The sequence below is a fragment of the Chenopodium quinoa genome, unplaced genomic scaffold, assembly GCF_001683475.1.
Source record: "Chenopodium quinoa cultivar QQ74 unplaced genomic scaffold, ASM168347v1, whole genome shotgun sequence".
Taxonomy (NCBI): domain Eukaryota; kingdom Viridiplantae; phylum Streptophyta; class Magnoliopsida; order Caryophyllales; family Amaranthaceae; genus Chenopodium; species Chenopodium quinoa.
In genome coordinates this window covers 489012-514433 of record NW_018742879.1, presented here as the reverse complement: position 1 = coordinate 514433, position 25422 = coordinate 489012, and the positions used below count along the sequence as shown (strand labels likewise).

Genomic DNA, 25422 nt, shown 5'->3' with positions numbered 1-25422 from the left:
CCGCAGACCATGGAGGAAGCTCTGGATGCCTCGGATAAATACTTTCGAGCCGAAGAATGGAACAAAACCGAAACCCAGTCCCAATCCGGGGTTGGGAAGGAAAAAGGACAGGAGTCCGAGGGTAAAGGGAAGGCGAAAGCCGAAGAAAGAAAAAAAAGCGCATTCAGGATCGGCTGAAGATCTCGGGCTGGCTGATGGATGACTGGACATTTTTTGCATTTTCTGACCAGCTCCTTAGCGTCTAGTACCATGGTGGGCCAATAATACCCAGCCCTCAAGTACTCAGCGCAGAAGACGAAGAATTGCTGAAAACTTCGGTGAGCCTCAACTTTTCTCTTCTTTCTTTCTCTACCACCCAAATTCAAATTTTAATTAAAACCATTTACTTTCCTCCATTTTGCAAGTCAAAACCCGACCCGTCTTGCTTCTGAATTGGGTCTAGGGGCAAGTTGTTTGGGTCCAATTCAGTCATCCAATTGGGCCAGTATAAATGTTTTAATTACAAAAGCCCAAAAGTAAGGTTCAACTCTCCAGCTTAAATGCCAAGTCAGTCAATGGTCCAGTCAACGTCGCAAGCACACTTAACTTAAAGGGCCCAGCTCCTCTATTAAGCAAAGGTATGATAGCCTTCAATTGCCTCTTCTTATATTCATCCACATTAAGCCTCAAGCATTTGCTATTGCATAACTTTCTCTCTCTAACACTGTACTGACTTCGGCGTCGGAGGGCTTTCCTCGGCACAACCCTCGAGGCCAGTTTTACGTGTGTTTGCTGTGTAGGAAATTGTCGGCCTAGTCATAACGTGGACCGAGTTCAGTCTTCAACCCCAGTAAAGAGTTTTCCGAAAGTCCTATTATTTTCAACCGAACAACTCCCTTAATGCGTTAACCGCAATCTAAGCATTCTCTTAGAGGTTAACTTGACTTCTCATTTGCCTATTTTTTCAAATGATCCATAATTGGGATATATGCTACCTCCAGTTTTTTTTTTTTTATGGCAATCAATGTTCCATTAATGTGTCACTGAATTCTTCTGCTAACAGCTGGTGGTTGAATTGTACAGTAGCATCTTCTCACTTAATTCCTTTTTTGTCCTCCCCCCTTCCCCCTTTTTTTTCTTCTTGTTTTTGGAAGTATTAATATGAACAGTAGATACGTATTGTTTTTTTTTTTTTGAAACAATACGTATTGTTCATTTATTCCTCTATTTTATTTAATTTTATTTAACATGTTTCCTTGATCCTTTATTTATTTTTTCTTTTTTTTTTCTTGTTTCTGGAAGTATTGCCTTTTAATATGTGCACTAGATAAGTAATGTTCATTTGTTCCTCTATTTTATTTTGTTTAATTTGTTTCATATCACATTTGTCGATGCATATATTTAATCACTGATATCTTTAATTCCTAATAAGTAAAAATTATGACAAATAGATATTGTGATAGGATTTATTGAGATAATTCAAACAAGATCTGATACAATTATATTTTTCCTTACGTATAAATTACAAAAGATTATCAAACATGAATAAGTAAATAAAGTAAAAGTCAAAATAGGTCAAGTAGATTTATGCATAATCTAACCACTCTCAAAATTATAAAAATTGGATTATGATAAAGTAAAAATTTAGACGAATCTAAACAAGGTCCCATATAATTTTATTTTTTTTCCTTTCATAAAAATCACAATATGGTATAAGGCGTTCATAAGAGAGAGCATGTATAATGTCAAAATCTTAATAGTGCAAGAGTGGAGGAATAAGTATTATGTAGTAACTAAATCTCTTCGTATTATGATAGATATCAGGTACGTAGTAAAATAAATAAGAAATTATGTTATACACGTTCTTTTTTTTTCTTTTTTTTTAATTAGACTTTTTGAAAGTTTTATACTCCGTTGTCCTCTTTTAATTGCAATGTTAGATGTTTCACACTTGTCAATCATCAATAAATTTATGTACATACGAACTATTATGAAACGCTATTATCCTTACATATTGAGATGAAGTTAACCAAATTAACATGATTATGATTTTCTCAATGTATAAACACAAGCACATCAAACTAATGTGTAATGTCCAACATGGCGAAAACGGATTTTCTTATTTAAAATACTCAAACAATAACTTTAATTAATATACTTCTTGTATATTCTATTTGTTGTCTCATTTAAAATCTTGCACACTTTTCAATAAGACTGTAATAACCATTTCTTTAAGTACTAGAGGTGATTATTGGGCGGGTCGAGCCGAAGCTAAAAAAATTATGCCCACTTCTCGGGCCGGAATTTTGTGGCCAAACTCGTCTAAAATGGTCGGGGCGTGTGGGATTTTCGGGCCATTTTCGGGTCTGGCCTAAAAAACCAACTATATATGCATAAAAACACATTTTCAAGCCCGCCCAAAAAAAATTGGGTCGGGCCGGGCCCAACTCGATTTCAGGGAGAAAAATTCTGCCCAAAACCCAACCAAAATCGGGCCTGACCAACTTTGATCACCTTTATTAAGTACGTATCCAAAAAATTGTTATCTAAATTCTAAAAACCAAGATATATCGAAAAAAATCTCACGAAACTATATAATTTGAAATATAATAATCTTAAAAATATTACTCCATAGATTTTATTTGCACTAGATAAGATGAAGGGAGTATATTGTTAGAAAATTTTCATATTCTAGCAATTAAATGACTATTTTCTTGTGAATCAATTTTGAAATATGACAAATAATTTAATGTTGTACGTATATAACATGAACTTATTGTAGGGTTTTAGGTACTATAAGCGGAATTCACGAATCATATTCGTTCGCACCTAAACATGATCTACAAGCACAACACATAAAGAATCACATAATTCATACCTTTGACGCGTGATTTCCACGAATGATTGACTGCAATGATGGGAGAATAAGAGCCCCAAGTGTTGCTCATCTACTTAGTCCACATGCTAGGATTGAACCTCCACTAATGCCTGTTAGTCGAGCACGAACACTTCGAGCCACCTTCTATGGAGAGGGAAGGAGAAAACCGAGCCACGAACAACCACGACCACCACCGTGCGCCACACGCACCACCGGCGTGTGCGGACGTGACGGGAGAGGAAATAGTGAGTGCGAGGCTTTAGGGTTTGGTTGCTTGCTAGTCAATTCTCAATTGACTGCTTAAGTGTTATATGCAAACCCTAGTCAAGTCCTCTATTTATACATCACATGTATAATTAGAATCCAAAACCAAGTCCAAACTACTCCCTCTTTAATCCCATATGGCCGGCCAGTCCATGAGGCCCAATAATGGACTTCTTTCTTTTGTTCAATCCATCACCCTTGCATGTGACATTATAGGATCCAATCTATTGGGATTTGGACTATTTGACTAGTCCAAAGATCATTTATCATATTTAGCAACAGACAATGACGACAAAAAAAATGAACTAATTATCTCCATAATAATAATTCTTCATATATCTGGTAATTGCACTTGACGAAGACATAAATCCTTCACCTATTGCATTACTATAAAAAAAAAAATTATTCACGATTTTTCTTGTTTTTATATGATAAGTACCCATATTTGATACATTTGTAAATATCTCATGTATCTTCAGGTTAATATATATGTTTAATATTACATATTCAATACTTAAAATTTAAAATTGTTAAAATATATATGTATATTAATATCCAAACCTTGATTGTAGAATCAAATGTATTAAAAAAAAATATTGTAACCACCAATATAAAGAATATTCATAATAGTTGAAAAACCACATCAAAGCATTAACTAATAAATAAATAATAGTAGTCATACTGCTATAAGATGATAATTGTTAGAATCATATGGAAATAAAGACCACTAAGGAAGCTTTTATGATGAAAACCGCTCTTAAATAATAATAAATCAAGTTAGTTCCTTCCACGCTTATAATTTTGCTTCATATCCTTGTACCTTTTTTTTATTTTTATTTTTATTTTTTTATTTTTTTTAAATAACATCATTAGAGATATTAATAATTAACAAATACGGAGTATGTATATTGACTTTATCAGAGAAAAAAAATGTATTAACAAATATTATGTGCTTCGCATTATAAATCTATAATATACTTTATACTTCCTGTGTTTACTTTTAAATGCAACACATCTTCTTTGCATATATTTTAAGAAAGAAATTAAACTACATAAACAAATTAATTATTCAAAATAATTTATACATGTAATAAATGTATTTGCAAATAATATGTTGAATCATAGGAGTATATATTATTTGCTTTAAAAATTAGTTGATGCGTGCGTAGCACGCGACAGTCCAACTAGTCTTATAAAAAGTATTACATAAATAAAATAATACAAATAGACAATAGTTTGTATACTACAATTAAATATAGATTATAAAATTTGGTTCTTTCCTCTATAAAATTTGGTCACTATCTCTTAAATCTTCACTCAATGATACCAAAAAAAAAAAAAAAAAAAAAAAAAGCAATGTATTTTGTTTCCCTTAAAAACTTCTTTGGAATATAAGTCATTATAATTTATAAAGCTTACTTGAATGTGATCAAAAGCAAAAATCAAGCATTCATAGAATATGATATTTTTAACCAATTTTAGTATACTATTTTCCACCGGATAACGAAGGAGGATGGTGGTTTGGGATTTCGTGATTTCAAATTATTAAATTGGACTCTTCTTGGCAAGCAAGGTTGGCGGTTAATGATGAAATCGGGTTCTTTGATTGAACAAGTCCTTAAGGCTCGATGTTACCCCTCTTGTGATTTTATGAATGCTTCGTTGGGCTCTTGTCCTAGTTATACTTGGAGAGGCATTTGAGAGGCTCGGGTTGGTAATGGTGAGGATATTAGTGTTTGGCATGATGCCTGGATTTCGAGTACTCAGTCACGTAAAGTGATTTCTCCGTGTGTTCCTGCTAGAGAACATATGAAAGTCTATGAGCTGATTGATCCAATTCGATGTGCGTGGAAGGAGGACCTGCTTGCTCAATGTTTGAGCGTGAGAGAATTTTGAGCATCCCTATCAGCTGCAGACTTCCGCAGGATTATGATCTTTGCTTAGCGTGCTTGCAAAGAAGTTCTTCCTTCGCGTCTTGGTATTAGTAGGAGGGTGCCTGATTACGAGCCTAGCTACATGTAGTGTCTGTAATCGCCTAGAAGAATCTAATCTTCATGCTTTGAAGGACTGTGTGCTTGCGAAGGATGTCTGGAAACAAAGTGAGTATGAGTTTGTGGCGGATGGTTGCTATCGTAGTGTGCTTGATTGGTGGGAAAGTTGTTGGCTTGAGCTAGATGAATGTGATGTTGCTAATGTTGTTACTTGTTACTATCTGCTAGGCCATTTGGAGTGCTAGAAATGCTCTAGTTATTGAAGGGGTTGTGCTAGATCCTCACTACTACATTTTTTATCTAATACAACGGTATAGAATTAGCTAATATAACGGCTAATTTCCTACCGTTGTATTAGACTAGGCTAATACAACGGCTTATGCATTAAACAGGTCTAATACAACGGTTTTAGAAACCGTTGTATTAGATGAGCTAATCCAACGGCTTGGCTAGCTAATCCAACGGATCCAATTGTTGGGTAGCTAATCCAATGGATTCCCTAAGCTAATCCAACGGATCACTTAAAAAAAATATATATATCTAATTCAACGGATCACTTATGTTTTGGGTCATATAAACCTTAAAACTAACACAACTCTCCTCACTCTCTCACTCTCTCTCTCCTCACTCACTATCTCTCCCGTCTCTCTCCTCACTCTCTCAGTCTCATTTTCTCTTTCGCCGCAACCCCAATATTCTCTCTCATTCTTTGCCTCGCCTCAACCCTCTTGTCTCTCTCGTTCTCTCTCTCGCCTCAACCCTCTCGTCTCTCTCATTCTCTACCTCTCCTCAAGCCTTGCTACGCAAATCGACGACGTCTCTCTCTCTTGCTGCTGCTGTTGTTGGATTGTTTCGAGTTTATAAGGTATTTTCGGTTTTATTTTTGGATTGTTTCTTGTTTTCGTTTTTCAGATCTTTTTTTTTTATTGTTTCTTGTTTTTTTTCGTTTTTCTGATCTTTTTTTTTTTTTTCAGATCTATTACTCATATCTTGTTTTTCATTTATGGATTAATTTTTCATTCTAAATTTTAATTGTTGAATATACTGCTTTTGTTCCAAAAAATAAGTAACTAGACAATGTATGTTTGTATTAATAAAAAAAATGGCTAATACAATGGTAAAATAGTCTAATACAACAGTATGGACACTAATGTCGTTGGATTAGGTCCAATTTAAAAAAAAAAACAGAGGTAACCTAATCCAACGGATTGAGCAATCCGTTGGATTAGGTCCAATTATTCCAAAAAAAAGGGACCTAATCCAACAGATTGAGAAATCCGTTGGATTAGGTTCCTTTTACCGTTGTATTAGACCTAATCCAACCCTAGCACATGTGACGGTTGCTAGCCGTTGTATTAGGTCTAATACAACCCTTTTGGCACCTAATACAACGGATTGAGGGGTTGAATTAGATGTAAAATGTAGTAGTGCCTGCTGAAGTAATGAGATATGCCATGAGAACTAGTATTGAAGCAAGAAGGGAGGGGTTGAGTGGTAAGGGAAGAGGTGCGTCTGCAGGAGCTAGCCACTGCTCTAGGTGGGAACTAGACCTGATCAAGTATGGCCTGGCTTGTTGGCCCGACCTGACCTGGCCCTTTTTTTAATGGGTTTGGGAATGCATTTTTATGCCTATTTAGTTGATTTTTTAGGCCCAGCTCGAAAAAGGCCTGACCTTTTTGGGCGAGGTTAGACACAAAAAAATCCGGCCCGACCATTTTGGGCGGGTTTAGGCACAAAAATTTCAACCCAAAACTTGGCCCGGCCCGAGAAGTTGGCATATTTTTTTAGCTTCGGCCCGGCCCGACGTTTGATCAGGTCTAGTGGGAACCTCCTGCTGTTGGATGTTTTAAGGTGAATGTGGACGCTGGTCAGGTGGGTGTGCTGGGAGCTGTTGTCAAAGACAACTCGGGGAATGTGCGTGGTTGTGCTGCTATGCAAATGCCATGGGAGCCTAAGATATCTAAAGCTAAGGCTATCTGTTGGGGTCTGAAGTTTGCACATGAGATGGGATTGAGCATGCGAGATAAGAGTAATGGTTCTAGTTCTTTTCATCTTGTTATTGATGATATTGCTAATTTGTGTTCTAGTTTTGCTTTTGTTTCTTGGTCTTTTGTTAAGCGTGATGAGAATAGGGTGGCACACGACTTGGCTCATCTTCAACTTTGGGAGGTTGGTCAGTGTATGTGGATTAATGTAATCCCGTCTCGTGTTGTTAATCTTGTTGCGACTGATTTAATATAATCTCTAGTTTTGGGTTTTTTTTTTAAAAAAAAAAAGAAATCACTCTATATAAAAGCCCCTATTAAATTAATAAAAACTAAATTGTTACCATTGCTTCCTACTAAAAAAAAAGTAATAATTAAAAAAATTCCCTGAAGAAATAAAGCCTTCATTAAATGGCTTGAATGGTGCCTTGAAGCTACAGGTGCAAATTAATAGTCAAGCTTTAGTGAAGGCTATGAATGGTGTGAGCAACTATAGGGTGAGAGTGTTCACATTGTCAACAGATGCAAGGAAATGTTAGGAGATGCTAAGTAGGAAGTGGAAGTACATTATATGTATAGAGAAGCAAATAATGCCGCGGATTAACTAGCAAATCAAGGTGTAAGTCAGAACAACAAGATCGAGTTGATTCAAGTCCCCCACTACTGTTGAGTCGTAATTTGTATGATGATATTGTTGGCGTGACTATGCCACGTTTGGTTCCGCCTTATTATTTTATTTCTTGTTTTCACCCCTCTTTTGCCTTTTTTTTTTAAAACAAAAAATCCCTCAAAAGGGAAAAAAATAAAAATAATAAAATTGAGGTGTGATTTAAATTTGAAATAAATCCTTTAAAAAAAAAAAGTAAAGTACATAGATTCAGATTCTTTCTCCCTTTAGTTCGAACTGGAGTGGACTAGTCTTTTAACATTTGACTTCTGGAGCAACTAAAATTCGAGAGAAAAAATGGCGGAAGGAGCAGGACATTCCCAGAGAAATGACAGAGTGCGACGACGCGTAGGGTTAGTTTACGATGAACGAATGTGCAAGCATAATACTCCTGATGGTGATGATCATCCTGAATGTCCTGATCGAATTAGGGTTATCTGGAACAAACTTCGTAATTCCGGTCTCATTCATAGGTTTCTCTTTTTTCCCCTTTATTTCTATTTTAATTTGAATTATTTGCTTGCTATTTTGGCTGAATTTTGTTTTTTTATGTGGTTATTATGTCAAGTTTTTGTTTTGTGTGAAAGTTGTGCAATTGAAGTAGTTTTATTATTTTTATTGGGTTTGAATGTTTGATGATGGGTTTGTTTATGAAATTTTTGTGATGAACATAGTGTTATGAATTGTGTAATGTGCGTGGTGGTCAGAATTTTACTAGTAGATGAACAAGCGAATTAATGTATTGTTAAATGACAGAAGTTTTGATTGTAGAGTTTGAATTTGGTGGATTAGGGACTATGGTATTCTTAGTAAATGTATAATCTTTTGTGAGGAACTTCATGATTAGGTCTTTTTATTTAGAATTGCTAGTAAAATGAGCGCGAATTTGTGTAATAACAAAGAAGTTTTGATTGTAGAGTTCAAATTGGCGCTGCGGTGGAGGGACTAATGGACTATGTTATTCTTTGTAAATTTAGTATCTTTTGTGAGGGTTTTCGTGATTTGGTCATACAATTTTGTTCTGTAAGTGGTAGCATTTGTTTTGATTTAGTAACGAGAGCTCCCACGAATTGGCCTCGTTGATGTATTGTAGGACGAGGTCTGTCTGCTGTCTAGCATGTGTCACCATTGAAGTTTAGGTTGTTATTCTCTTTTATAATTCATTGGTAAGGTGTTGTGTACTTTATATGGAGTTTGCTGGACTGAAGGAGAATGGACTATCCAGTAGGCTGTCGACGTGTGCAGTTTTAGAGAATGGTTTACCAAATTCTTTGAAGACGTGCAAAAGAATAAAAGGATTGCTTGATGTTGTGCACCTCTTGCATCTAACTTTTATGAACAACTGTTGTGTTGGAACTTGGATTTAAGTAAATGATCAAATCCACAACTTTCTATGGACAAAAACAGTGGGAAAGTGCTATGTTGTACACTGTTAGATTTTTCTGCAACCATAACAATGTATATCTCCTTTGAAAATCTCAGTTAACGGTAACTTCAAGAATAATATAAGAAAGTTCAAATGTTAACTCACCCTAAACTTTATGTTACCTTTAATCTAGGGATAGTACAGAGAAAGTGTTTGCTGATATAGTCTTGTGCAAATCCGCAGCCTCTTTGTGGTCCTGTTGTGGTTGCTTGAAAAATGAAAGCAGTGTTTATGTAAAGCTTTACAAGTTCAGTATTATTTTTTCATGAGTACCTTATATAGTTTTGAGTACCATTTTACTGCAACTCTATTATTGAATGTGTACTCTAAAATTTTATATTTTGCTTTCTCTTTTTTCAGGTGTGTTGTTTTGGATGCTAAGGAAGCAGAAGATAAATACATACAATCTGTTCACTCCAAAACCCATGTTGACCTGATTCGCAATATAAGCTCCAAGCAGTTTGATTCTCGCAGAGATAGGATCGCTTCGAAATATAATTCTATTTATCTTAACAAAGGCTCATCAGAAGCAGCTTATTTAGCTGCAGGGTCTGTTATAGAGGTAATAAGTTCATCACAATGCTGAGCTGCTCCAATTAATGGCTGTCCTTGATTGTTATGGTACACTGTCCACTGTTAAAATTTGGTAACTAATGCTTATAATTGAATTATGCAGGATCTGGATACTGTGGCCAGATTGGCATAATTTAAATCTATAAATGTTGAAAGGGTGTTAAAAATTAGTCAGCCAACTATTTAGGCTAGTAAATAGAAATAATAATGATACTACATTAAATCTCGTAAGTTATTTATGGTTACTATTTGCTCACAAATTAAGGTTAATGGAGAGAGAGTGTTGATGCAGTGAGTAGGTGTAAGAAAAAAGTTGAAAAAGTAAGAGACCGAGAGTCAGTGGAAAGGAGTAAATATTGTAGGGGTAAGGGGGGAAGGTAAATCTGCAAGCAGCCTTGCTCATACCATTGTAGGGAGTCTGTTATGCTGAAATCTTTAATGAAAAGTCATTGACTATTTTTACTCCATTACAAATAACAATTAAATTTAATTCAGTCTGTGATCTGTCTAGTGTTGGTGTTTTGTTGAATGCCTTGTTACAACTCTTACAAGAGTCCTATTTGGCTCCCTATTAGCATACTTCCTCTGTTTTTTTTACAAGTGCGACAGGTAGGAGAAGTTTTTTTTTTTTTTTTTTTTTTGAGTAGGAAAGATAAAGGGAGATAAAGAAGTGGACCTAGGTGATGAGGAGAGAGATAAAGAGGGATCATTTCCATAAGTAGTGATGTTGCACTTATTAAAAAACGGAGGAAGTATATATTTCTAATATCATGAGTCAAAGTCATTTCATTGAAGAGGAACTTCTTGTCATTACTTTTCTCTCTAAAAATCTTTAGAATAATTATAAACTTTGGATGTCAAATATTTGTATCGGACAAAAATGCTAGTTCATGGTTTCTCTTGCAATTGCGAAGGCTTTTTTTTTTTCTTTTTTTTTCTTTTTGCTGGGGACCAGGTGTTGTTCCTTCTTGTTGTTTGTTTTAATGTTGTTATGAACTAAAACCAAGTATTTGATGCTATTCCAAATAGGCGGCAGAGAAAGTAGCCAAAGGGGAGCTCGATTCTGCTTTTGCGATTGTGAGGCCTCCTGGTCATCACGCCGAGGAAAATGAGCCCATGGGTTTTTGTATGTTCAATAATGTGGCTGTTGCAGCTAGTTATCTGCTGAATGAAAGAGTGAGATTTCTCTGCTCACGCCCCCTTCCCTCAGTTTATTGAAGGACCTGAATTTTTTTTTTAAAAAAAAAAGAAAGAAAAAGAATTGTTTGTGTTGATTATTGATTGACTTTAATATTTTTTTGACTATTTTGTTTCCAGGCAGAATTGGGAATTCACAGAATCTTGATTGTTGATTGTTGATTGGGATGTTCATCATGGCAATGCCACTCAGAAAATGTTTTGGAAGGATTCTCGTGTTCTTTTCTTCTCAGTACACAGGTAAAAATTAGAAAAATTTACTATATCTATTCTTCGAATGGTTATGTAATATTGTCCCAGCGTTGCATTTTCTCCGTATGAATTCAAACAATTAGGATACATATATCCTTAATCTTTTTATTTTTATTTATTGGCTCGTTATATTTCTAGGCATGACTTTGGATGTTTTTATCCTGGAACCGATGATGGCGATCTTAGTATGATTGGAGAAGGACCAGGGGAGGGATACAACATTAATGTGCCCTGGGAACAAGGTCGATGTGGTGATCCAGACTATTTTGCTGCTTGGGACCACATTTTGATCCCTGTTGCTAAAGAATTCAATCCAGACATGATTATAGTTTCTGCCGGGTTTGATGCAGGTTGATTAAGATGAAATTGGTAGATGGCTTTCATTAATTTCTGTGTGCACTGTGTAGTACCAAAACAGTCCCTAGTTATTAGACCATTGCTGAACAATCAAGCTGCTCAGCTGTTGTCTAGGCCATTTCTGATGCTAACTTTGTAGAGATTTTGACAAATTCATCTATTTTATCTAATAAGGACATCCAGTAATTCTTTTCATTAAAAACTTGTACTCTTTTGTTGTCATAATATGATCTTGGTATGCTTAGACTATAAGCAAATCCATGGAACAGCTTGAGTAGTTGAGTTCCTTTCCATATTTGATGGTTTTGAAATTCGAAAAAATGCAAAAAAGTTGTTTGGTACTTTCCGATCTTTTCTTCTATTCTTAAAATGTTGCATTGTCTTTAGCTGGTAGATGTGATATTGTGATCATTTTTCTAGATTTATATAATTAAGTTTCTCTAGGTATTAAAACACTTTTTTTGCAACAGCTGTTCGTGATCCTCTTGGCGGTTGCTGTATTTCTCCTTATGGCTACTCTGTTTTGCTGAGAAAGGTTGGTATCTAAATAATTTTAGGCATATATGCTTGTAAACATGAATTACATTGTGGACCTTATGGTACGAATCATTGCCCTTTATGGCATAGTGCCGGTAAGCTTTGTTGTTTACATGTTAATGGTTTGGTATTTGTTAAGTTGAATGTTTTATACAATCTTGGTAAAAAAAAATTCTGCTAAGTTAAGTCCCCAAAATGCTTGTTGGTTAACTGTTACGATCAACCATGATAACAAGGATGACAAAGCACATAGCTGTAGTCTACAATCTATCTTTGAATTAGGTCCTGTTGCTTACCAAAACTTGGTCTTTTCTTATACTCTGTTTTGTAGTTAATGGATTTTGCCCAAGGTAAAATTTTACTTTCTTTGGAAGGCGGGTATCATCTTGAATCTTTGGCAAATTCCGCTCTTGCATGTGTGCAAGTATTGTTAGAAGAAAAGCCAATTGATGGATCTTCTGAGGCTTATCCATTTGAATCAACATGGCGCGTCATAGAAAATGTGAGTATATGTGGTTTTTATTATTTTTTTATACTGCACCTTGACTTCGAGGGCATATTTTCGAGCCTGTATTACTATGAAAAGTGCATGTATTATCATAGGTTCGGCAAAAATTGAGTGTGTATTGGCCAAGCCTCGCCAATGAATTACCAAAAAAGCTAACAAGCCAGAAAGCGCCTGCATCTCAGGTAATACTTTAACTTCATGAATCTTGGCCTTAATGAATTTGCTTGTCATATGCCATTGATCTGTGACCAAAGCATATAAAATTCTCCCTCGTTTTCTTTTGTTTGTCCTATTTGGAATCTTGAGAGATTACAATCGAATGAAATATAATACTTTACTCGATTTTTCTATACTTCTAGTCATATGAGATCTTGTTAGATACATCTTGATTTTTAGTTTCCAAATATGTAATGTTCAGACTTTTTTTATATGTTGCTTGAGATATTATAATCACAATATTGCATTGAAAATTGTGCAAAAAGCAAATCGGATGAGGCATTGTAATAGAAGGGATGATGTTGTGATGATAAAACGAGGGAAATGGATGAGCCATTTATTATTAACCTCAATTATGAGTGTGTGTGTTGTGGGCCGGGGGGGGGGGTGATTTTTGGGGTGATAATTCCCCTTTCTTCCCTCGCACAATCACTACCTTAACCAATCTACCACTGTTATCTACCTTTAACCGCAATCTAAGCATTCTCTTAGAGGTTAACCTGACTTCTCATCTGCCTATTTTTTCAAATGATACATAATTGAGATATATGCTACCTCCATTTTATTTTTTTTATCACAATCAATATTCCATTAATGTGTCACTGAATTCTTCTGCAAACAGCTGGTGGTTGAAGTGAGCTCTGAGTCTGAATCTGAAGATATTGAGGAAGCTATCAAGGATATTATACAACCGCTTTCAGCACTGAAAGTTGATGAAGGTCCGGATAGAAGGAATTTTATATCTCCCAAGCAAATATTAGAAGTCTCCAGCCACTACCCTTTTCTGCCCCTCCCCATCTAATTTCATTTGCTGTCTTATTGGAGTGCAGATCAGAAGGATGCTTCAGTCTCTTGGAGAGCTGAGCAGAAGCTAATTGATATTTGGTATGCATCTTTTGGTTCAAATATGTGGAAACCAAGACTTCTCTGTTATATCCAAGGTGGACAGGTAAACTATGTTGTCTATATGCAAGTAATTGCTAAAAATAATATTTCAGAATTGGTTTGATGGACTAATTTAGTGGCTGCTGCTGACTTATGTTTGCATGAACCTCATGCTCTATATATCCTTTCCTGTTAAAAAAAAAGTAATTATGCTGTTTATTTCTGTATGCCAGAGTATAACCTCTAGATGTCCCATATAAAATAGAACATATACGTAGCCTACTGCATGTAATTTCATGCTCAAACGGCAACTTTCAGTGTCTGGAGAGTGGTGGTTTGTGTTGTCCTCAAGGAGGTTTTGGGTAAAGTTATCTTATAGTTGTACTCTGAAGGTTCTGTGATATGTTCCTAGAGTCGATAGCGAGTTATGTGAAATATGTCAGCCCTCATTTGGCTTTTCAATTCGCTGATGTAATCAGGTGGAAGGTATGCAAAAGTTATGTTCAGGTTCCATGGACAGTAGCCCACCAAAAGATGTCATGTGGAAGTGTGTTCCTCATAGATTATTCTTTGGCCATGATTACACTAAAACATGGGGTCCTGCTGGAGTTGCTTTCCTTCATCCTGAAAGTAGTGCAGTGGAAAAATCTTATATCTGCATGTATAAACTGACGTAAGTGATCTTTTCCCCTCTTTTTTTTTTTTTTTTTTTTTTTTTTTTGTGTCATCTCTGCTTTGCTAATTAATAATTTATGCTCTGCTTATGTCCCCCCCCCCCCCCCACCAAGTTGGGTGTGCAACTTGGTATATCATTAGCAGCTACAGTGAACATCTAACATTTAAAATGCCAACTCTGATTTGTGTACAGGCTAGAGCAGTTTAATGATGTTTTGTTTCAAGAAAATTGCATAAGTTGTAATGTTGATGCTCCTTGGATTACATCGGAAGCTCTGAATGCTGTTAAAAATACTGGATCCTTCTCCATTGCTGAGGTGAGTTGTACAGCCCTTTATTATGTGTGCACGTCTAAATTCCAGACTTTCGATATAATTTTGCAATATGAGTGATTAGTTAGCAGTGAATGAACTTTTCCATAATATGATTTTAATAGTCTGCTTCAAGTTAATTTCATGATTTTGCCATGAAATTTACTAGGATTTAAGTGGGGTGATAATGGACCTAATTTAGCTTTGACGTCCACTAGTTTTACTTATCCCCCCCCCCCCAAAAAAAACACCCTCTTTTTCACTCCATTTCTCCTGTTTTTAATGGAAGGAGCAAGGAAAATACTCATCTGCTATGCTAACCAAAGCAATTTATTTAAAATGCAGGGAGGTTGGTATCGAAATGTAGTCTTTTTGGGCGAGGAACAGGGTGTTCCCATCCTTACCATGACGTACGTTATACAAGTTATGTTATCCGTGGATTGTAAATGATGAGTTCCACAAACCAGTATCAAATGATGTGACTTTTTCTTTTCCAGGTGTGATCTGCATGATGTACAGGACTTCAAATCTGCAAAATTACCACGATGTGCTCCTGGCAATGTTTATGCTAATACCTTGATCAGGGGACTGTCAGAAGGAGGGCAGCTTTCTGAAAAAGAAGCATTAGCTTACATAAAAGAAGCTGCTGCAAGACCTCTCTGATGACGGGGCAGATTCTTAATTTATTGTAAAAATCATTATTTTGGATAATTTCATTGACTAGTGATGAGTTTGCAAAGTGCTAGCACTAGATTTTGTAAATATGTTGTGCCCTAGCAAGTGAAACAGGCTCTAATTTGTAAATTGGCTTGGTTACTCTATTCTTCCTAAGCTACAGTACTGCCTCAGTGACTGTTATTGGGGGGCATATCAATTTCTTAGTCCTATGAACATGTCTTCTTTGTAAGGATGGATCAACATTTCTGTTAATTTATTATTTAGATGAAGGATTGGAATGAAAAATACTGTGATTTTTTTGTACCAGCTTTAAATGCCAATTTCTGTATTGTACGAGTATGGATATACAATTATACAAAGAGTTCATTTAAAGAAGAAAGAAATTACAACCTATAAGAGCTAAACAAAACTAAAACATCAACCAAATACAACAAACCACACATAAAAATTGGGCATGTCTGCAATTGTTCTGGCAAAGAAAAAGTGCAGTTAAAGCTAAAATATCTAATTATGGGATACACAAGCTGACCAAAGAACGTAGTCATTGCCTCATTGGAGTAGATATCTTTACAGCTTAATTTATACTGTATGAATTATGATGTTCCATGCAAACATTTAGTATTAAAAAATTTTGCTTTTTGAGTTACCTTTCTTCTTTCTTGTCTACTATCATCCTAACCCCAACCTTTATTCAGCACAGAACAAAGATTTTTTGCTAATATAGGTAACCTCCCTTGCCCCATCAAAAAATACAGATAAAGAACATCCATCCAAAGATGGCACAAACAATAACATATCTCGGTCATCCTGACATGAAAATTAGCTACATCTAAAATTTTCTCTTTTGTTGAAGCGACTCAAGCAAGCTATCCCCGTGAAAAACAGATATGTGTATATTAGCTCCCAAGAATTGACAGGCCAAGACAACATCTATTCTTGAACGTAAAATAATCACCCTCATGCAGCTAATCAGCACCACCAACATGAGGGAGAAGAATGTGTTTGTGCGACGCAATTTCCAATTCATCATCTAATTTTCACCGTTGCATGACCAGTTTCACTTAAATGTTTGTGAAGTTTAGATCTGTCAAATGATGATTGCACCACATTAAAATTGAAACAACCAGGACTACGACAAACATCAAAGCCAACAGCTTAGTTAAACAAGGGTTAGCATCAAATTTTATTATTACCTTGACTCAAACTCTTCCCCACATTTTTCACAGACAGGTTCGAGATTTTTAGATTTTTCCTGCAGCAAGTCAGAATGTAAGTTTAGTATAAGCATGCAGACAAACTGGTTAAATAAATAAAGTAAGAGGTAAGAGCTTTGTTCCTAAAAAATCAATCAGCAACCCAGCATCAAGTAATAAAGTAAGACATATGTTCATTAAAGCATGGAAGTTTAAGGTTTGAGATTCATGTACAAAACTTTGCCACAACTTTACTCTTCTACTCTTAGGGCAGAGAGTAATGTGAAATAGGCAACCGTAGAATGTAAGATAGAACTTCCAAGAGGACTAATCTAGCATGGTCTAACATTTAACTTAATTTTTTTAATACTCCCCCCATTTCATAATGTTAGTCTCATATGGAATCAATCACATAAAATAAGAAAAGAAGAATATTTGAAATCTAACATTAAAGTACAAAATAATTCATAATTAGTTTACCTTATTTAAGTTTTTTGATTTTTTTTTTTTTGGGAAAGCACAAGTCATAATTTTCTTGCTTAGAGTCATGACATCAATCCACAACCAATTAATTCCAAAAAAATTAAGTTAAAAATGGAACATATTCAATATGGGTAAATCTTTTTGAAACGCCCAAAACATAATATATGGGACTAACATTATGAAACGGAGGGAGTATAAAATTGTAGCAAAAAGCAAACCATGAATAAGGATTATCCAATAATCATACCTACTCTTACAAGAAAAAGCAATAAATTAACTGATTCATTTCAATCAATTGATTGAGTACAATATATAGGTAAATATTAGGATATATCCTATATATAAAGTGAAAGGGGGTTTTGGGTAATAAATTTCACTTTCCCAAAATACCCCCCTCACATTTTTTCTTTTTCTTTTTTCTTTTTTTTTTTTTTTTTTTTGTGAATAAAAAAAACTACCATCCTTTACAAAAAACTACTATCTTGGTTAAAAAAAAAATAAAAATAAAAAGTTAAAAAAAATGAATAAAAAAAACTACCATCCTTGACAAAAAACTACTATCTTGGTTAAAAAAAAATAAAAATAAAAAGTTAAAAAAAAATAACTTTCATCTTTTCTTTTTTAAAATTTTTTAGGGAAGTCAAATTTTATTATTTAGCCTACATGACATTATCAACATATTTTTTTAATAACATATTTCTTTATAATATTCTATCAACAATTTTTAAACCCACTAATATTTTTAATTAGAATTAAGGAGATAATATTGTAGAAAGGGAATCGAGCTTGATAGATTACTTATATTGCACACGCACGCATGTATCTAAACTTGTATATATAAAATTAAAGGATAGGAACTAGAACTATGCATATGTACATCAATATGTTTTTGAAAATTTATCCTTTCACAAGGATATTCTTTTTACTAATTAAATCATATGAGGAAATATATTTTTAAAATATCATCTATTTATGTTCATTATACTATACATTATAGCATTGGTGGATTGGTCGTAGTAATTTAAGGAATTGTGTCCTCGACTCATGGGCAATTACTAAATATGATAAGGATTGGATTATGGAGATAATAAGTTTGTTTATTTGGGTCGTCATTATATCTTACTAAAGACCAATATTGACCATTGAGCTAAAACAAAATAGACACAATGCCCACCTAAACGAATCTTATGAGGTCACACATAAAATGTTAGATTAAAAAATAAATAAATAAACCGAGCCAATGTTTGGCTTAGTGTGCCAAATGGAAGTTGCCCTAATGATATGAGTATATGATTAGGGAATAAAACGTACTTGTAATACACATCATATTTCACCCAAAAGAAACTACATATAATTTCGCTCTCCTATCTCACAAATAGCCGATTGTTTACTCCAACAAAGAGAAGGTAGAGGTTTAATCTACACCGGTGGACTATTTGTAAAGGAGCTTTGGTTGCAGCTCTAGATTTCCTGAAAAGTCAAGTCTGCATAGAAGAATATCACGCTACAAAGGTTGCACTCTAATCTATTATATGATCCTTCAATTGTATATGCATGTTGATCTTGGTTAAGGTGCAATGTACATGACACATGAAATTTCGCTAAAAGTACCTAAAACCCTATATGGTATGTGAGTTACACCGAGCAAACTTTCATGTATCATATCCATAGCACTCAAACCAAGATCAAAATGCATATACAATTAAAGGATCACAAAATAGATTAGAGTACAACCTTAGTAGCGTGATTTTCCTCTAGAGATTTAGAACCGCAACCGACGCTCCTCTACAAATAGCCCATCGATGTAGATCAAACCTCCACCGACCAAAGAAAACCACCTCCTCCTTGGAGTATAGAGTTGGCTATGTGAGCGGGAGGGAGAGAAATTATACGTAATTTCTTTTGGGTGAAATATACTGTGTATACATTTTATTCCCAAATCCCCAAATATATAATCATATTACTATAATTAGGGTAACTTAATACTCCCCTTTTCCACTCCACTTGGTTGGCCACATCAAGCCCAACTTCGGCTCGGTTTTTCTTTTGTTTGATCTAACACATTATGTGTGACCTTATACGATCCGTTTAGGTGAGCGTTGAATTTATTTCGTGTTAGTCCAATGATCAATAAGACATAAAGGAACTTAATACCTCCAGAATGCAATCCTTATTATATTTAGTAATTGCACTTGAATCAAGAACACAATTCCTTTCGTTTTAACTATTGGGATATAAAGCAAGAAATAAATAGATATATGGGCATATTACACGCACACAAGTCATATGCTCATAATTATAGGGTGCCTTTGAGGGTGGGTAAATCATACTTCCCCCATCCCACTATACTTTTTTTAAATATGAAAATTTCACAAGAATTAAGAAATTTTGAACATCTATGATTTGCAATTATTATTGTACATTTGTAATTGTATTTTTATTGGAAATTACACTATCCAATGTTGGGAGAAGATAAAAGTACAGATGTTATTGTTGCATTCTACACATTCTTGCAAAAAAGACCAAGATTCATTTTCCCATGCATAAAATGGGTACAATTTTCTGGAAAAATGAGGATAAAAATACGAGTGCAAATGTTTTTTCTCCCGAAAACATTGAATCATGTAATTTCCAAAAAGATTACAATTGCAAATGTTTATCCTTCCCCAAACAATGAATCATGTAATTTCCAATAAAAACACAATTACAAATGTAAGGTAATAATTGCAAATCATACATGTTCCAAAATTTCTTAATTCCAATGAAATTTTCACAATGGGAAAAGAATGGTGGGAAGGAGGGACTATTTTGGAACACCACAATAGGAAATGGAAAAATTATATTAAGACACCCGAAAAGGAAAGTATAGTGGAGGGAATAGTATTTAGAGAAGCAACTCTTCCAGCAGGTATGTGCAAGAAAGTGAGAAGCAGCTTTCAGTGGATCTTATGGTCATAAAGGTATTTGATGGTACTGAAATTCTTTTTCAATGAAGAATATCTTTTATTTATATTTACTCCCTATCAAACAATAACCCAATCTTCCTCAAGAAATGAATATTATTCTCCATTCAGCAACAAATGTTTGCATCTCTCAAGTTACTTTTAACCAAATACTATTTCAGGATACAAACTAGATATCACATAAGAAGAAAAAAATAAAAATTAAAAGTTACCAAGATGGATATTATTATTGCATATGATAATTGCACATGATAGAAGTAATGTCGAAAACAAAGATCATCGCAAACAATGAGCAGGAAATTGCTACAAAGTACTGGAAAAAATTAACACTAGTTATACTACTCACCTTTTGTTTCCTTCCTTTACACGAGTTCTTTGGTTTTGTCTCAGTATCTCGCTTGATGGTACCTTTTTCTTTCCTTCCAAAAGATTTTTTCCCGGCCTTGGTGCTAGTTTGTGGGTCATGATCAACTTGATCATCATCCGCGTTGTTTGCTGTATCTGAAGCACTGAGTCCATTGTTTTCCATAACTGGTACATTGGTAACATTATCACCTACTCTTGACGGTTCTGCCTGAAAAGGTTTGTCCTTCTCTTTCTTGGCTCTTCTGCTCTTCTTTTTTACTTTTTTGTTATTATACTCCATAGGCTCTATATCATCCTCACTCTGAACATTATTCCTTTCGAAAGATTCATTCTTTGAAGTCACATGCTTCTTATTCCAGCGACCAGAGATCATGGCTTCAAGATCAATTGACTCATCATCGGATCCACCAGGAGACTGTCCAATATCATTCAATTCATCATTACCAATGCCATCTTCTTTATCAGAAGGGAGTTCATATCTACTTTTTCCCTCCTCAAACCCAACACTTTCCTGAAACCTCTCTTCTAACTCATCAACATCATCCTCTGCAGACACAAAACCATCATCGATGACAACGTTCTCACTGTCCACATTCCCTGCCACATCATTCTTATCATCCACAATTTTTGCCACAGGCTCAGTTTCATCTTCATGCTGAATTCCACCATCAACATCCACCTGTTCAACATCCTCGAAATCATCTTCCTCGATGAAAGACTTCCTTAAATGAGCCACCTTCTCCTTATGTTTCTTTGACTGCTCATGATTCTTCCACTGCTTGTCCGACTTAAACTTTTTCCCACAAGCAGCACAATACAACTCCTTCCTCTCTTCCTCTCCCTCCCCATCCTCCTCCAAATCCTCCAACTCCACTTCCTCAACCTTAGCCCAATCTGGCTCCTGATACATTCTCGCCCTCTCCAACTTCTCCCTCTCCTTCTCCTTCTTCTTCGCCATCTCCTCCGCCCTTTTCTTCTCCCTCTCCTTCTCCTTCTTCACCATCATATCAATGACCCTCTTATCCCTCTTCTTCACAAACTCCGCCAAACCCCTAACCGTCTCATTAAACTCCCTCTTTGCCTTCTTCCTCACCTTCTTATTCTCCTCCTCCATCACCCGCCTCGACTTCCTATTCTCCCCGGCAGCAGCATCATACTTATCCACCCACCCAAAATCCATAACAGTACTAAACCCCAACCAATACCCATAAAACGCATTCACCTGACTATAATCACATTTCAAATCCCCCAACAATGGGGCCTCCTTAACTAACCCTAAATTCAACCCCATCAACCTACAATACTTAATTTCATGCGCATAAATTTTATCAAATACATCACCATAAACCTTGTAAAACCCAGTTTTAGGATTCGTATAATCAGTGTAACAAGAAGGAGAAAAGTAGGAAAACAAATCAGGGAATGGGGAATCAGAATTGGAATTAGAATCACTTCCAGAATTCGAAGAAAATAGGATTTGGGATCGATGTGAATCATACCAAGAACGCTCTTTCGGGTCGGATAGAATTTCATAGGCTCGAACAAGCTCTTGGAATGCGGCGGTTGCGTCGGCTGAGGCGATGCCGGATTGTATGAGCTTGTCGGGGTGGCGTTGGAGGGCGAGCTTTTTGTAGGCGCTGCGAATTTCGTCTTGGGTGCAGCTTTGTTGGAGGCCTAATACCTCGTAATAGCACCTCTTCTCGGTTGCCGCCATTGTTGTGTTTGTTTTGAGCTCGGAGAAGAGATGGGATGGGTAGGTTGTAGGTAGGTGTTGTCAATGTGAAGAGAGGTATAACTAATTCAGGGTTTGTGTCTTTGTGAGGTTCGGTAGAGGTTTGGGTGAAACAACGGTATTCGCTCGTCAACTCCTCCGTAGCTAATCAAAAGGAGAAAATACATGTATCTCATCTCAAAGGGGCATGTTAGACTTTTCCTTGATAAAAGATGGGTTATTGAGAAAATACAAGTTTATCTGAGGGTATAATTGTCTATTTGCGTATTTAAGTATGGATAAGTTTGTAATTTCAATAATTAACACCGTTAAGCTTGAGGAAAGCCATTAATGACGGAAATTCACTTCAACAGCTTCATTGGGAATTTCAAAAACTTCAATTACTGAAATTCAAGCTCAGGGAGAAGTTTCAATGGAGGCTAATGTAACTCCTACCCTTTGGGGTTGACCTTGCCCTTTAGTTTCTCCCTTTTTACTTAGGGTTTTCGTTTAGTTCGGCGGCATATGGTGGTTGGCATGGTGGTGGAGGATGGGTGATCGAGGATGAAGAAGAAGGTGGCAGGTGAAGGAAAGCTCCGGGTCCTTCAATGGCAGACCGGTGTGATTGGGGGAGGAAGAAGAGTATGGGTGAAGGAGTTAACGTCGTCCATATAATTTTAAAGCTATTAAAAAAAAGACAAAACAAAAACCAAAAAAAAAATTTAATACTTTGGCACGATTTCCAATGCGATATATTATTGTAATGCCATTATATAAACGCCCCCATGTCTATCATCAAGATAAAGTGGGGCTTTGGGTTATTTATGTCATGCCATTAGTTTAGTATGAGATGGCAGATTAACTCCGTCAGTAGATCCGCTAAAAATTACAAGATTGATGAAGCTATCAATTCTGTTACAATGGAGTTCAAGGAAATCAATGGAAGAGGGAAGCTTGCTAGCAAATGACAAACACTTACCCTTTGGGGTTAACAACACCCTTAATTTCGATATTTTTCGTGAGATTCGACGACTCCTGTGTTGGGATCGAGTTTATTGCAGCGTTAGTGGTGTTGGAGATGATATCTATTGTGATGTTGGGCTGATTCCACCATTGTTGCAGAGAAATGTGGAAGGAAGGTGAAGGAGGATGAAGAAACGTTAGTGACGGAAAATAAAAAGGCAGTTAAATCTTTTGTAGGTCAGCAAAAAAAAGATTTATAAAAAATTAATCACTTCAAAAGCACAGTAGCAAAAAGGCATTTGAGATACAAAAGATGTATTCTATGGGAAATATTGGGGCTTCCTCAATCAAAAGTCACCCCGATTTCAAAAATAAAGGTTAACTCGTTATAAAGTACAAGGTACACCGTAACCAAACTACTCGCGTCCCAAGATATAGGGTACGCACTTCATTTCCAGTCCCAAAAGTATTGGCCTCGACAACATGAACTTTTTAACAAAGGTGCACGTATAAACATAAACTTAGATTAACAGTCGTATGAGTACAAACTTCTTCATTAGATGCACGAAATATCATAATTGAAATCCGACACGGGGAAACTCTGTTAGAGATAAAAACATCTTAATATTTTATTATGTTTTGCCAATTTTAGCCTCAAATTTGGTCTGTTCTTAGTCCAAATTGACCCATACCTTACTCGAGTCGTTTTTAACCCCAAACCAATACGTTTTTGGTAAGTTATTACTAAATTTTATCTCAACATTGTTTCTTAAGGGTTAAAATGACCCTCGAAACCTTAAATGATCAATTTTTCCACATGCAAATCGAAGCACATGATCCTAGGCGATTTTTGATAATAATGAACTGTTAAATGTTCCCCGTCTCCGACAGAATCTCTGGTGCCGGGTTTCATTCATGTTATTTTGCACACCTGCTGAAAAAGTTGGTTACTATTCAAAGTTCATACTTTTACGTGCACCTTGTTAATTCATGTTGTTGAAGCCAATTTTGATTATTTAATTTTTTTTTTTTTTTTGAATGGAATAGGGAGGGGTGATTTCATTAAATAATAATAGTCATTCGGCACTTACAATCATCCCTTAAGAGATCTAAATTCTCAATACAAGAATTAAACACCCCTAAACTAATGGCATCGCTTCTGAACTGCTCCTGGATAATTTTAGATGTCTTTGCATCGTTCTTGACTGAGCTCCATTGATGTATAGTCGCAAAAGTGATAAAACTTGATTGGTCATCAAGATCTGCAAATTTGCAAGACGAATCTTCTAAATCTGCACCCCTATACCAACAGACCAGCAATTCCACAAATTTGTAAGACGAATCTTCCAAATTTTTATCCCTGCACACACTAAAAACAAACAAACAAACAATACGAAACCCTACATGGAGGGACTGACTAAACCCTATATGGAGGGATTGACTATAATCACCACACTGTTGGTGATCTTTATTGGCTAAAAACATTAAATTTAAGAAGAATTTGGGGCTTACCATCGATAAAAATCGATGGCAGCCCCTAAGTTTTCCTATGGTGGCTAGGTTAGAAGAGAGAGAACAGAGAGAAATTTAGGGTTTTTTTTTTTTTAACAGAGCAAATTATTATTTAACTTTTTTTATCACATAGTTAATACACCTTTTAAGAAAGATCATGCTGACTTGTAAATATAAAATACAAGTAAATACTTATCGTACCCTGAACCAACAAAGTTTTATTTGAATTTGATTTACTTCTCGTTTTTTAAAAAAAAATCACTATACAAAAGTCACTTTTTTTTTGCTGGGATTGCAAATCGAATGCATGGATATTATTTTCAATTCCCACTAAAGTCATTATGGCGCGTCAAATGCCACTTTTAGTTTATAAAAAAAAATTGTAATACTTTAATATTATGACTACAATGTGAACTTTAGTTGGTTAGTTAGAGGTAAACTATATGTGTACAGAAAGGTGATTATTTCGTGGTTTCCTGCCTTTTGAATCAATTTTCTTACTCGTACACCATTTAAAGTTTATGTCCCTCCAAAATAATTTCGAGTTACTTTAATTATACGAGTAATAAGTTCTCATAAAATGACAATATAACTATATAAGTACTATATGTCTATATATACCATACCAAGAAAGGGTTCGCTCACTTGGTAATATGCATCTATGTTTTATAGATTTGTGAATGGTATATAACTTTCTATTAATGATAATCATTCCTTTCAGGTTGAAATTAGTATGCATGATTTGTATGACACTTTGTGTACACTTAATCTCCTTGTTGAATACAGTATATCATTTGAAGCCACCAGACCATTGGCAAATCCTTTGCTTCAGGAATAATAAGATAAGGCGTA

The 25422-nt window shown here is 35.4% G+C and overlaps 1 protein-coding gene and 1 pseudogene across 1 annotated transcript; one reads left to right on the top strand and one right to left on the bottom strand.

Annotated features, from left to right (window-relative positions):
- The first annotated feature begins 7896 nt into the window (after nt 1-7896).
- Nucleotides 7897-15685, top strand: LOC110726346 (annotated as a pseudogene).
- A 219-nt stretch (nt 15686-15904) lies between these two features.
- On the bottom strand, nt 15905-23366 carry LOC110726347 (DNAJ protein JJJ1 homolog). Its single transcript, XM_021905814.1, has 3 exons — nt 20365-23366; nt 16573-16631; nt 15905-16463 (listed from the first exon to the last, which is right to left on the bottom strand). Exons 1-3 carry the CDS (start codon nt 22096-22098, stop codon nt 16406-16408), a joined length of 1851 nt encoding a protein of 616 aa, XP_021761506.1. The 5' UTR covers nt 22099-23366; the 3' UTR covers nt 15905-16405.
- Between the last annotated feature and the right edge of the window lie 2056 nt (nt 23367-25422).